General features: G+C 32.2%; 1 protein-coding gene across 1 annotated transcript; it reads right to left on the bottom strand.

The window, feature by feature from the left end:
* Positions 1-11,020: 11,020 nt before the first annotated feature.
* LOC139490042 (dual specificity protein phosphatase 7-like) lies at positions 11,021-15,153 on the bottom strand. Its single transcript, XM_071276894.1, has 3 exons — positions 13,138-15,153; positions 12,187-12,576; positions 11,021-11,737 (listed from the first exon to the last, which is right to left on the bottom strand). Exons 1-3 carry the CDS (start codon positions 13,517-13,519, stop codon positions 11,433-11,435), a joined length of 1,077 nt encoding a protein of 358 aa, XP_071132995.1. The 5' UTR covers positions 13,520-15,153; the 3' UTR covers positions 11,021-11,432.
* Positions 15,154-15,752: the final 599 nt, after the last annotated feature.

Here is a 15,752-nt window from a genome sequence, read left to right as displayed (position 1 = left end):
AGAAAACTTGTACATTAATAAATAGCGAACTTTCCTTTTTTTTTTTTAAATTTGAAATATAGTGTTTATATAATGATGCACTGCATTGCAATATAGTTTTTCTAAGTTGTACTGGTGAGAAGATACACAAGTATGTGTGACTTGTATCTGGTTATTTGCGATTTAAAGAAATAAAATATGTTTTAACTTATTAAATGTAAATTATTATATCTTTTTCTACTGCATGTACAAATTTCGTTTTGTATAATGAATACGGCATCACAGTTTTGTTATTCGTTAAACTATACGATATATAATAGTTTGCTCTGACACCTTTTCTCCGCCTTAAAAAAAAATAGAAAATTATATTGTAGTGGCCTTAACCTATACGTACTCTGGACGTATCAGCCTTTTAATTACTAATTTCCATATTTTATGTAGAACAAGATTAGCATTTTTTCTTTGCAATGAAAGAAGATTCAAAGGATATTTTTTTCCTGTTGTGTTATATCATTACATGTTCTGAATACAAAACGAGCTGATCCATGATTGCATCCAGCGGTTCATGTACTAAACAAAAATTAAGGCCACGCATAAAATCACCGAAATGAAAATTTAGCCTAGACTTTCAAGGACAATTCAGTACAAAAACAAAACTGTATCAATCTAGAAAATGATTATATTTAAACAATATAAATCGCTAAAACCAGAGACAAATATGTATATATATATATATATATATGTCTCTGCTCAAACATATTGATACCAATAAACAACGAGAATGACAACAAGTTTTCAGTGCGCATGTAGCCTATAAATTTCATCAATATTTTGTATTTTAAAACTGGTGCACTTTTATCCATGAAATTTTTGTACCAATAAAAATGTGTCCTATGGAACTCTCAATATCCTGATAAAAACTGTATTGCCAAATAGAATTTCATTAATTTAAAACCATCAGTGGAGGACAGGACTTATTTTGGAAAATATATATTCTCTTATCTGTTGGCTTTTATAGCTGACAATGCGGTATGGAATTTGCTCATTGTTGAAGGCCGTATGGTGACCTATAGTTATTAATTTCTGTGTCGTTTTGGTCTCTTGTCTCCACATTGTCTCTCACTCATTGGCAATCATACCACATTTTTTTTCAATTTTGCTCTAAAGAATTGCCTCATACATCTATATATAATATAAGTCTTTTATGCGTTTCGATAATTATTCAATAACTCTAGATTACAAAAGTTTAGAATGCTTTAAAATTAGTTAAACCCCGTCATGATAAGACAAAATTACTTTCTTGTCTTTCAATAAGACCAACAATGTTAGAGCTGCGCTTTCAAAATACTCTGTTCGGAACTCCTCTTAGTGAGTGGTGAACACCTGCTTTCCAAACATTGACACAACTTGTACTACATGTAAGCGCAGCACCTTTGACAACCTCGGCGATCAGGGCTATCTAAAAGATATAGATTTCGATAGTTGGGTGACGTCTATAGTTGAATATAGTTGAATAAGTATAGGTTTATAACACACAGCACATTTTATATAGTGACTTGCATATCCTATATGACATTCTATATTTTCATTTTTTTCACAAATTCATAAAATTCTTGAATTTTATTTCCATAAAAATTCAAATTTTAAAATTATCTATGCGCCGTTAATGGATATTTAAGATGAGGTGTGGAAAATCAACTTAATAATATGCACATATAACGTTTAGTTTAATCGAATTCTTTACACTTTCCAAGCTATATCTATATATTTTCCAATATCAATTTAAAAGGAGTTTTTATTCGTTATTCATCATTAATTTTGATAAGAACTTTAGTCTCATTCGCATAAGCTTGCTCAATGGTGAAATAACTTTCTATGGCAGAACTTTGTTAATGCAATGGAGTTTTGATGTCAATATAGTTGATGAATAAATACAATTAACGAATTGAAAGGGCTTACAATGGTAACTAAAATTATAACTCACATTGAATCAGTACTTAAAGGGGAATTTACGTGAATATTGATATATAATTTCATCACAAAACTTCCTTAAATGAAAAAAATGGGGGCAAAATACATCACTACGAGGAGGCGGGTTATATAGACGTGCCTTCTATCTGTTTTTCAGTGAGTCAGACCATCAGTCGTTTTCATTTCAAGATTGTTACTTTTATATTTTCACTTACTCTAGAAAAAAGCTATTAGTTTTGATAATACCGAAAAAGTAACATTATCTCAAATTTTCCAGATGCAGCAAACCTTTCAGAAGATGCTGTGTAATTATGGATTTGCGTCTATTTTTTTCTGTCATCAAACTGCTCAGTTTTGTATTTTGTATGGCAAACTGATTCGCTGCCCTATCTTGTCAATCTCTGGTTTAACTGCGAATGTCTGAACTTTTTCAAGTCCATAGTTCATTATAAGGAATAGTGAATAGACTAAATACATATATTGTTTATATATAAATACATATATATATTTTTTTTATTTCATTATAGTATAACCATATGTCTGAACTTTTTCAATTCCATATTTCATTATAAGGAATAGTGAATAGACTGAATATATGTTGTTTATATATAAATACAAATGTATCTTTCAATCAGTTAAATTGAAGTCTGGAGCTGGCATGTCAGTTAACTGCTAGTAGTCTGATGTTATTTATGTATTATTGTCATTTTGTTTATTTTCTTTGGTTACATCTTCTGACATCAGACTCGGACTTCTCTTGAACTGAATTTTAATGTGCATATTGTTATGCGTTTACTTTTCTGCATTGGCTAGAGGTATAGGGGAACGGTTGAGATCTCATAAACATGTTTAACCCCGCCGCATTTTTGCGCCTGTCTCAAGTCAGGAGCCACTGTCCTTTGTTTGTCTTGTATTATTTTTAATTTTAGTTTCTTGTGTACAATTTGGAGTTTAGTATGGCGTTCATTATCACTGAACTACAGAAAATATATATTTGTTAAGGGGCCAGTTGAAGGACGCCTCCGGGTGCGGGAATTTCTCGCTGCATTGAAGACCTGTTGGTGACCTTCTGCTGTTGTCTTCTCTATGGTCGGGTTATTGTCTCTTTGACACATTCCCCATTTCCATTCTCAATTTTACATGTATATATTTTTTTATTTCATTATAGTATAACTATTTGTTATTATTCATTGTCATTTGTAACAATTCCAATGTCCAGCATGCATGTCTCATCTTAGTCAATAATAACTACTGTTTAAATTCAAATAATACTTTTCTTACATATCAGCAATACCAATATTCAAAATGAACTAATAATTGATTAATGTTTGCTTAATGACCAGTGGCAAATATTTCATGTATGTTTCGGACAATATCACATTAAAAATCAATAAAATATGTATGTTCTGCAAGATACAGACCTGAATAAAAAGGCAGATGATTTCGGAGTGCCAATGAAAAATGCAGGAATATTATATAGAGACATATATTTTTCTTTCAAAGAGGCCACATACCCCGCATGCAGATGATGTAACAAAAGATTGTCAACGCACAGAGGCGTGGCTGCGTATTTATACAGCCAGCAAACAAAACGGACAACCTATTTATTAGCAAGGGTTTTAATGTGACTTGTCGGATCGGAAGAGTCAGCATACCAGCCAACCCTTTGGGGTGCACAATGAAAGAATATAAACACCTGATTAAAACAACCACGGACTTGTCAAAATAAACATACATTGAATATCAAAATATGTTAATTTGTTTCATATAATGATGGTGTTCTATTTATAACTTGGAAATCGGAAATACTTTAGATCACCCCACAGCTAGTCTCAAGAGGAAAGGAAATACATAAGCGACAAGATTTTATACGTACATGTATAAGTAAAGTGTTTCCGATACAATAAGGTTACTCTCCTTTCGATTGGATTAAACTTAAATAATTCACTTATTAGCATCATAATATGTAGGGGATGAATATCAATTCGGTTATTTATAGATTGAAGTAATACAACAATACATTTTTGTTTTGATTCTGTACATTTTATTTTCGTCATTCGCGGCATAATTTCAATTTTCGTGGTATTGCGTGTTTATGGCGTTGATGCATGAAATCTTTTTTGAAGTGCAGCAACTGATAATAAGTTCAGAGTGACATTTTAATTTTTAATTTTTTGCAGAGTCGCTGTTTTTTTTTTATGTTGAATTTATAACAACTTTAAAAGACTAGTCCATGAGACGATTAAGATCTTTGCATATTATATCGATAAAGGTTGTTGTATATAATTTTATATAAAAATATGAAGATGTTTTTTTTTAATTTTGCCAACGCATTACCATTGTGTGAATAATTGCAGGCACCGTTCATACATCCTTTAACAATTAGCCAAATCCATAAAAAAAAGCACCGGGGTGTGCAACCTATACACAATTCATGCGATACGGGGTTTTACTCATTGTTGAAGGTCTCTTTTTTTTCATTGTACAAATCAGTTGGAAAGGGCTTGACTTATCAGATCGGATTTACACACAGAAAACAAAAAAATAACAAAAAAGACAAATTATACCAAATTGTCAATCAGTACACCTCCGACAAATTTCATACACATGTACGACGTCTCAAGCAGTCATAGAAAGTCATTGCCATTGATAAGGGCAACAAAATAAGAGTTGACAGGATGTATGATCATAAGTGTTGATCCTTAGAAAGCAACACATCAAATAATTACTAATGTTTTAAACAATTGACAATGGACTCAAGTGAAATAATGTTAATAATGCAGACAATACTAAAAAATCTTACTACAATGTTAAAGAGATAACCTTTAAGAATGGGGTTATTCAAAGGAATAATGCTTTTATATGGGTCGTATCTTAGTTTACGAGCTCTATTAACAACATCACCGTCAAAATAAGTATGGGATATCCAATGTGTTAGAAGATTTCTATATAATACAGCCAAACCTTTAATAGTACCTAAGAATGAATTTTGTACATTTTTTTGTAACGAAGTACGCTTCCTCTTAAAAAAAAGTTTGAACGGCGTTAATACGCTTCCGTACATTTTTTATGTCGTTTACATCATTTATTCGGCTTTCTGTTCATAATGTTTGGAACTCTTAATCGACAAAACTTGTTTCAAATGCTAATGCATTTGGTATATACAATGTATAACGTTTCCATCATATCAATATCAAGCACAGTTTCCGTTGAACCAAATTGTATTAATTCAGTAGGCAGAGTCCAGTTAAATCTATATCAGTTCATTCATGCTTATAGTATATTGATTGATTTTTTTTATCAGATGCCAAATTTGTAACAACAAATTCATTCATAAAAATAAGGACACACCTGCATATTTACAATGGTATTGTTTTGTGTCATTCTTCTTGTTCTGAACGGTTGTCCTGTGTAACATATGTGAAAGGTACATATGTTATGGGTTGGTGTGTGAATATTTTAGATATTTTGTCTGATCTGCCAAATATATAACGTCATCGTGTCATAAACAGTAACACAGGTTCTATTCATCTCATTTAATTACCAAATTTGGTAAAGGTGATACTGGAAATGTCCTACCATATTAGAAGGCTACCATTTGAGTGTTAAATAAAGTACTTAGATTTTTATATAGAAAATAATATCATGGTGGATATATCTTTTTTTCAACAATTAGAAAATGTTAAGTTCCTTGAAGTTAAAGAAAAAAGCCAATTAACATACTCTTTAGGTTTTTGCTCTTTTGTAATTTTATACCGTTGTAAAACCGTTGATATTGTGCATGTGTTTATATATATAATTAGGTAATGCTTTATATATATAAAGAACCACAGACATATACACCAGCGCGTGTAGACTAAACATCTCTCTATCCTAAAACATGGCGGCCCAATTACATGCGGTGACAATCAGATGTGGATTCTCCACATACATAATCTTCCTATAAAACCGGGTTCAGTCCCCCATTTTCTGCATTTGTAAATGCCTGTTCCAAGGGCATATATGACCGTTGTTGTCCATTCGTTTGATGTGTTTTATCATTTGATTTTGCCATCTGATTAGGAACTTTCCGTTTTGAATTTTCCTTGGAGTTCAGTATTTTTGTGAATTTACTTTTTTCTTAAAATCTACTAAAAAAATGCAATCACAAACATTGTATATAGTTTTGCAATAATATTAAAACTTTAAATTCTAGTTTTGCTGCTCAGTTTTGCTATAGCCCGAGATTGATCTCACTTCAGCCGGCCTTGTTTATGACTTGCTCGTTTCACAGACGACAGACCAATCTCGGAACTTCAATTTCTCGTGCTTATTTGAAATAATCATGCTTTACCTGGGCTGCGTTCAACATCGTATCAGCTACGTAGTGCTACGTAGCCGCTACGATATTGAACGCATCCCTGCATTGTCAACGAGTATTTCAAAGTATCAATACTATGCGAGAAAGCATACGTATTAGCTTCCTTGCTTAAATTTTTCGTTTGCTCAAAGCAGGACGGATTAGATTCAAATAAAACATATACTTTTAAACTTCTCTATAATACAATATCATACCTTTACAACATTTATATAACGAAGCTAGAAACGTGATGAAGACAGAACAACAAAGATGATTATGACAATGTGTGTTTACCTGCGTCAATGCTATGCTAATTGTGGTGTTTTTTTTGTCTTTATCCCTATATAAAGCATTAAAATTTTATCATAATCAGCACGTTTTGATCATAGGAAAGTGTAACCTTTATCATTTTAAGAATTATATATCTTAATTGTAACCATTGGGTATAGCCAGCTGAGATTATTAGGCAGTCCTTTCATTTAAGACACGTGAATTTTGATAGAAGGAACAGTACACATCAACAAGTGTGGTCAGATGTAATTAAGCCACACATTAGAAAAGTATGTTCATGTTTAAATATCTCATAGTTCAAAACGACTCCGAACATTTTAATTGAGTTAACTTAAGATAGCATTCAGTTTCCTTCGACCAAAAAAATAAGTCATGTCCTATTTGATTGCTGGTTTTAATTTTGATTTGAACTTCGATAGTGTGTCTTATGTCGAAATTGACCGTCCCATACTATTCCTATTTTTAATAGTTGAAGGAATAAAATATTGGCATGCGAGTGACAACGTACTAGACGACAAAGTAATATCTTGTACAATTTGAAAGAGATAGTTTAAGAAGCGGATCCAGGGGGAGAGTTCCGGGGGTTGGATCCCTCTTTTTTGGACGATCAATGCATTAGAATGGGGACATATAATTGGAATCCCCCCTTTGTCATGGGTTGAGACCACCCCTCCTTTTTAAAATGGCTGGATCCGACCCTGAGTATGTTGTACATTTGTACTTGGAATGAGAAGAGGTACAAAACTACAGAATATTATGCCCCGGGGTATATTAAAAATTTACAGTATTCTTCCAATCTTCCTTCCTCCGAGGATTCCGAAACCAGATATACTTGTAGAACAATTGCATAGATGGTCAAAATAGTTAAGCCCGTTACTTTGCTTCAAGCGTGACGTCAAGTTGCAACTGTTCTTATTTGTTAGAATACACTTTTTCGCAATTTGTCCATACATTTCAGCTAATAATTCACCCTTGATTAATGTGACATCCCTATAACTTGCTTGTCAGTGCATTGTCTGGTTGTTTGTAATTATCGCTTTTGTACTGCATTTTAATTTATTCAGATATTGCTTTTAGTTCTTCGTTGTCACAAAGTTTTATCCTATAACCCTTTGTTTACACTGTGTAATTTACTGTCGCTTATATATTGGAAAACATATACATCGTGTACTTACTTAGTTTATCCACCTGAAGTAATATTGAAAAAAATCAGAAAAAAAAGAATACGTCGAAAAAGAGACAGAAATACCAGTTCGTCAAGTTAACCTGATCGACCACAATATACATGAATAACTGTGTCACGCTGTTTCAATAAATCACAGTCGTCTGAAACATGCGGAATGTAAATAGGCCATAAATGGACGAGAAAAAATGTTAATCTGCTGGTTTGACTTAAATTAATTTCTACTTCTTAAATTTTTCAATGTACATTTTCAATTTTCCCATACACTTTTAGTCTTGACTGCTTATACAAAGGGTATTATGTTGGAATTTTGTTTACCAACAGTGGAAAATTTTGTGATGAATGGTGACGATTCAAGCATAATTGTATGCAGATTTTTGGTAGGGTTTAAAGAGTGGACTTGCGCCATAGATAATTACATCGCACATCAAGGTATCAACAAAAATACAAGCATGTTAGATATGATGTGTTGAAACAGAATTAAATTGAAAAGTGTTCTTCTAATGGATTAGTTATGTTGCCCTCATTGTGATGACATAATCTGCATATAAAATTCCATAGGTTAGAGGATACATACACATAAAATACACACACATAATCAAAATCAAAACAAATAAACAAATCATTAAAAACTATGAAGGATGTTTAAGTTTTCTTTTAAAATAATGATGTTTGGTTACAAATAAATAAAAGTAGTTAGAAAAATCCTGGACATGTAAAAATGATCGTTCTGTTCGTTTATCATTGAGAATACTAGAGCTATGCTAATCAAAACATAAATGGTATTTAGGACTTCTTGAAATCTTTCTTTAACTTTAATCCTAGTACTGGTACCGAAACTCTTGAACACGTTCTGATATATCGTACTTTATGCCAAACCAGTGGTTAAAAGGCGTATCATAACCTCATGATGTGAATATTTGACAAGTAATATTGATATGATGTATGAAGGCGCCATGTCGTCTGAACAGGAAGTGGAAACTTCATTATCTGTCAAAACCTTGCTTCCAAAGCTTTCTGCTATAAGTTCTATAATATCACTTAACTTCTAAATTGATTCTTTTTTAATAAATGTTTTATCCAAGGTCATTAGACAATCAGCATAGACTGTACAGGTAAACCTGGTTTTCCCAATACGTAATTAACTTCCTTGGTATTGATTTTGGGTATTTTCGGTTCAGGTAATCTTATTTTTTTCTTATCTCAGCTGATATTGTGTAGGTGTAATAGAGATAAATCCCCATAAAACACTCGTTCTACTTCTGGGATAAAATGTTATTTAAAAAGAAAACAGTTCATACGATATGGTTTCTGCATATTGACCTCAACAAGTGTTTAATAGCTTATGAGTAGACGAGGCGCACCAAGGAGATTTTCATATCATAACTTTAATATTGCAAAAAGTGAAATAAATATTTCTATTTACTTTATCGGTATGAAAATTAAAGCTAAAATAATTTAATCTTGGCCTATGTTGCTGTGTCAACAACTATCAAAGCAAATGATCAAAAGAGGAGGGTTAAGATTTTAAAACCTTTTTATAAGTTATGCAAAAAGTCTAAATAGTAAGTCAAACAATTTTCTTTGCTGAAATTATGTCTTTTTCAAAAAGAACAGATCTCAATAATTATATTGGCTAATAGCAGTCGAGTGCATCTTGAATAAATTGAAATTGTTTATATTGAATATAGCATGTCTTCTATGTACTGATATGTATTTGATGATGAAAACAAAGTTTATATACATACATAAAAAGTCGCATTTTTCAGATCCCATACCGCCTAGTTGGATGATATTAGATACACCTTAATATAATTTGTAATTTAGAGCTTTACTTTTCAATGGAAGATCTTCGATCCAGTAAAGGGCCAATTTAAGGCTTCCAATATCGTACAGATAGTTGCCTATTGTTGAAGACTGTGAGAGTTTCACTGTCACAGTGTCACATTTCAGTGGACCCCTTATCTCATTTCAGAAATGTCAACTTGTGCGATTCACTTCAAAGATAAAAGGGTCAGATTGCTATCAACTTGTCATATTCATTTTAGGAATAATGAAAAGCTTTTTAACGTTTTACTTGCTGAACGGTTTCTCCTTGATTTCTCGCCCAACTCACTTTTCTTATACATATAATAAATAAATGTGTTTATCTAAAGTTAAAGGTTGCTATACGGAACCATAATCAATGATAATACTGATACTGGAAAAGGGCCGATGAGACTGAAAACCCCAGCCAAGTTCATCATATGGAGACTCTTCACCGCCTTTATACCATGCAGTATTTTGTTTTTGTCACTGACAAACATTCTGACATATGAATCGAAATGCGAGCTCTGTATAGACGTATACCTTGTGATTTTTGTCACAATATCATTCACACAAAAGCGATAATTGTTTTAGTGAAATACAAGCTAAATATATAGCTTTAAATAAGACGCCGTTCTCCTAGTAATATTTCAACAAACTTATAACAGACAGTTTCTTTTGTCACTGAGAAACATACTGACATATGAATCGAACTGCGAGAACTGTACTACTTGTGATTTTTGTCACACAGTATCATTCACACAAACGCGATATTGTTTTGGTGAAATACAAACCAGCTGTAGAGCTTAAGACACCGTACTCCTCTAGTCACCTTTCAACTACATTATAAATACAACGCAGTTAACATTTGATAACTGTTTAACATAAGAATCGAAATACCAGAACTGCAAATGATTTTAGTCATAATACCATTTACTCACAAGCGATAATTGTTTTCTATGAAAAGCAGGCCAGATACAAAGACTGAGACGCCCTATTCTGATACCATCAACATGCTTAAGTGCCAAAAATCCTTGAGAAAAATGTTCCCATACATCACATCAAACCAACATTATATAATTGCTAACTACATATTAATCTTGTGCAGAAATGACAGATGCGAAACAGGAATAACTTGCATATGCAATTACGGTTCATAAACAAAAGGTCACATCTACATGACTGTGAACATTTAACACATGTTTCAGTTATATGATTTAGTTTTTTTCGTGGATAGAAAGGTTGTTGTCCTAGATTTTCTACAAAACATGCTACAGGATATTGAAATAAAAAAGTTCGATTGGTTGACGTTTCTCCTGTATACGTTGAAGGTGTAAAAATTCTTATGTTAATTAGACTCGGTTATGTATGTATTTAAAACAATACATTATTAATTACGTGGTTTTTTTAAGTTGTACGTTGGTGAGGGAAACTATTAAAAATGCAGACAGTTTTAACTGGAGACATTTTAATCTCTTTTTTTCAAGAGTAATAACAACAATGAATAATGAATAATGTATAACAAAAGTGAATGATTGATAACGATATTAGACTATGAAATGTCAATGAATGAACACTTTTGGCGGGAAATAAACGTGCGCACGTTCCCCAACCTGAACCCGTCGAATTTCTGTGACAACTGTAATGGTTATCTCCAATGAGAGAATAGTTGTTCAAAAGCTGCCATTTGAAGATATTTTGATACACAGTATTCATGTTCATGACAAAAAATCTGAAAGACTTCCTTGGGCTATTTATAATATTGTCTACTTCGACTGTGTCGACCTCGGTGCCGCTATGTTTGACATTTGGCGGATCGCTAAGTCCCTTTTAATTTTGACCAACAACTATGAATCAAAAAGTTCACGTTGCTGCCTCGCAATTCTGTTGAGTTGTAGGAACTTTAACATTGTCATTACACTGAAAGTGGAACTCGTTCACTGACTGAGTGGAATTTTGGCACAAAATGGATTTTTCGAATTCGAGTAATTGTCCTAAGAAATTGAAGTTAGGCGATACATTTGGTTTGCATTGTTTCACGTGGTCGTAGGCTTGATTCAAACTGATGTGTTGTTTTTGCATTAAATAAGCACAGGTTACTGTCACAGACCGGCTAATTCCCGCCAAACAATGCACCAATACACCACATTCATTTTCTCTAGCCTCATCTGAAAATACAAATAAGAAAACTTATAAATTTCTGTATGACTCATAGTACTTTATAAGCAAGATGTTACAGTGAACTTATATTTACTTAATGATAATCTACATGTACAGTTACACTGCATCGATGCATAATAATGACATTTTCAAAATGTGTCAGCGTTACTGACCTACTCTGTTCTCTATGGTTGTCAACAAGATGCATATATTCACCGAAAATGACTACATAATAGGTCATTTAATATTCATAGTAAATTATGGTGATCGCCCTAATCAAACATTTAAAGCCAGACTTTGTGCTTGAATTGGCCGGATGTGAGGATCAAACAAGCGTACATCCTGTAAATTTCCATTAATAATGTCGTGTCAAGCGAGGTGAAATTCATTACCCTATCAATTTCATTCACATAAATGATAACTTTTGTCGTTCTCATGAAATAATATGTGTACCTACCTATGAAAGCTATGGCCTGTGGGAAGAAAGCTGAGAGATTTTGAGATAGTTGGTCTGCCACTGGGATCTGTAAGTATTTGAAGTCACTGTCCATTTCAAATTTGTTTGGTACGTTCGGAGTAACATTTAAAATATATTTAATTCCAAATTTTTTAAGTTGATTCAAGTCTGCTGAGTTCTGTGCATTCCCTAAGTAAAGATATGGTAGCACTTTCACTGGGTATTGTGAGCGAGGTGAAGGAGAATTAACATTGTCGTTGTCGGATTCAGAAGTTCCAACTCCTGAGTCGTCAGATATTTTCAAGTTACATAAGCCATATATAGATTCATCCGTGCTATTGGTCCCCTCGCACAAGTCTCGTGAGGTTTTCTCAAACTCTTCAAAGCCTCCTGTAAAACAAATAAGAGATTGATTAAATACTATGTTATTGGAAAAATGAAAATCTCCTTACGGAGCCTTTTTTAATTTTAGTTTCGTTATCAGTCAATTTATTTACTTAGCCACTAGCCGAGATAGAAATGTTTACTTTGGCATACAATGCAAATAACAAATATTTTATCATCTAGGTCGTGCTTCCTGTCTTAGATAAAGACCATGGATCTATTTCATTGATAAGAAATTTTGCTTATCTTCAATGAAATTAACAGATAAGTATGCATTTATGATGGGGGTTACAATTGGAGGAATGTTTGTAAGTGTCCAGTGTAAGTTAATCGACCGAAACCCATTCATGAATGTGAATAAACAAAATGTTATTTATCCTACTAGATATCAAAGAAATGCCGAAAGCTATGCATACGTCAAGATATATTAAGGAAGATGTCAAATATACACATAAACATGATCAGTGTATATTTCGATTCGAAAAAAACTTAATATTGACTTCAAACAATGTTAAGTTTACTTCTGAAAATGGAAATTAAACTCAATTAAGTATATGTTTTACTTACCATCTAGAATTCTAGCCGTGGCTCCATCTTGTTGAAGTTTTTTCATTAATAAATCTACAGTTTGAGACGTGTTGCAATTATTATCCGTGGAACTTTGATCGTATAAGATAACATCATGAGTTTTCCATAGTTTATTAAATTTGTCTTTTGCTTCGTTGTTTTGGATCACACATTGAATTTTAAGATTTCCCTTCTTCAATCGTCGGACCATTAGTCCAGGCAGTGTAATGTTAATAGATCCTTTGATATGAGATCGGATAAAGTCGGCCTGTGGTCGACAGTCGAGTATCAAAACGGTTTTCCCCTCCCGTAGCACCGACCCTAAGCTTTCACGACTGCAGAAATCGTCGCTCATATTGGTTACACACTCCAAGCAAGGCATTCGGAAACTAAAAATAAAACACTTTAAACTACAGCCGCTTACAAACCAAGTGAACACATACGTGAATAAATCGTTAATGAATTGACACTAGCAATGCTAACACATGAGTTCCAATGAAAATGTTATAAACAAAAACAATATAATATATAGAAAAAAATGTATTTTATATTATGTCCTTTGAGTGTCTAGTTCAACTGCTGAGATGTAATGAATGTTTGCCCTACTTTATACCGTGTATTTGAATGTGTTCTGCACACTATTATCTGTGTGACAAATCAGACAGCTTATTGCCAGCCAATGAAAAACATTCAACGTCATAAAATACCGCCTCTTTTATTCTATTAATGGAACATTACAACCGCGGTTAAAGCTGTGTGTTTATCTATATTCAGGACACAATTACTACGCCAGAGATTATTATGAAAAGTTCGTTTTTAAAGTTTAAAGTAAAATATTCTCCAACTAATAAAATATATTTAAAATGCAACAAATTACGGTATTCACTTACCAGTTTCGTTGAACAGTTTGGGAAAATATGAAATTTTTACAATATTATATAGTGGACTACATTTCCTGTTGTGTTTACTCACTTCATTGAATTATCAGTGTCATTGACGACCTTCAACTGTCACGTGATTACAATCGTTTGCGTGTTATTATCTAATTGATTTGCCTCTCCAGGGGGTTAGAATAAGAATACAGTTTCAAAAGACAGGAAAATTAAGTAATCATTTAATAATTTTGATCAATTAGATTATAATACACGGGGTCAGCGATGAGGATTTCCTGTGCATTGCGAAAAGAGATAATTGTCCTATAATAGCTGCCTCTGGGGGATATTGTAACGGCCTAATCGGGTCAGTAGATCAACACTTGTTTATATTGACAGGTATAAGAGGGATAATAACAGATAATTACTACATTTTTGTGTTAATAGACTTAAGGTATAACAACAGTATCACGTAATCGATATATTTTGTCCATTCACTAAAAAAGCTGATTCGATCAACAGAAATTTGTAGATTGTGTCATAAAAAGGGAGCAACTCATTCTAGATGATGCTAGTTTATTTGTTTTTGTGTATGGTATATTCTGCAGGCAATAGTTGGAGAAAAAATAAACCGCCTTGAAAGGTGAAAAAACGACTTTTATTTATATTTGCCCCAAGAATTACTACATACTTAACATTCGAAGTAATAATATTCATGCTTTACGTGACCAACACTTTCATTTTACTTATATCAAGGATTTGTATAGTAATCTAACTAGACAAATTCTTGCTTATATAAATGTGACTTTCGTTTTGAAAATATTTGACCCAAAGAGAGAGAGAGAGAAAATGAAGACTCCTAAATTTTCTTTTAAAGTTATTGGTACATTGTACATATAAATATTAAATTTACATAAATGTTGAAAATTTAATTTAAAAAAAAATGCGAATTTAAGTGAAATTTCTTACTTAACGTTAAGGTACATAAATTAACAAAAATCTTCTTAGTTTTTAATTAAAATCACATTTCATAAGTACATAAGTAACATACATTAATGATCATTTTCTATTTATAAATATTAAAGAGCTCACTAAGGAAGTTGATATGAAAGTTGAATATACGTTGAACAATGAAGCGATTAGATATATTGAGAAAATATAAAGTAAAAAAAAATATAAAATCAAGGGTTAAATTACCACGGTTGACTATAAGCCATTCTTCCAAACTTTTTTAATCGTTTATTCACTTCTTCAAAATACAGAGACTTTATTCATAAAAAAACGTTAGATTTAAATTTAAATGAAGTCTTAAGTTCCAAATATAAATCTGATATTATGATCGATTTTATGACGTTTTTGATTGAAATTTCATTATATATCGCAATGACCGTAGCTAGTGCCAGTCATTATATAAATATACTTTGTGACAAAAAGTGATAACTTGCTAAATACTATGATTATTTAATTTACAAATCAATAAAATCTATTAAAATACGTGATGGAATTTGACACATAACTTTTGTGATACTTTGGGGTTCAAAATAATCATATTAGAAGATGTGGTATGGTTGCCAATAAAACAACTCTCCTTCAGAAACCAAACGATAGGGTGATATTTATCATTTTAGCCAGACTACATTTTTTTTTCTTTTTCTGTTGATATGAATATTCTGAACTTCATTTTATTTTAAAACTGGTTACCTCCGGGCCAGTCTAGTAAACCATATATTTTTTAATTTCATT

The sequence above is a fragment of the Mytilus edulis genome, chromosome 1 (genome assembly GCF_963676685.1).
Source record: "Mytilus edulis chromosome 1, xbMytEdul2.2, whole genome shotgun sequence".
In the NCBI taxonomy this organism is placed as follows: Eukaryota; Metazoa; Mollusca; class Bivalvia; order Mytilida; family Mytilidae; genus Mytilus; species Mytilus edulis.
This window is presented reverse-complemented; position numbering and strand designations above follow the sequence as displayed.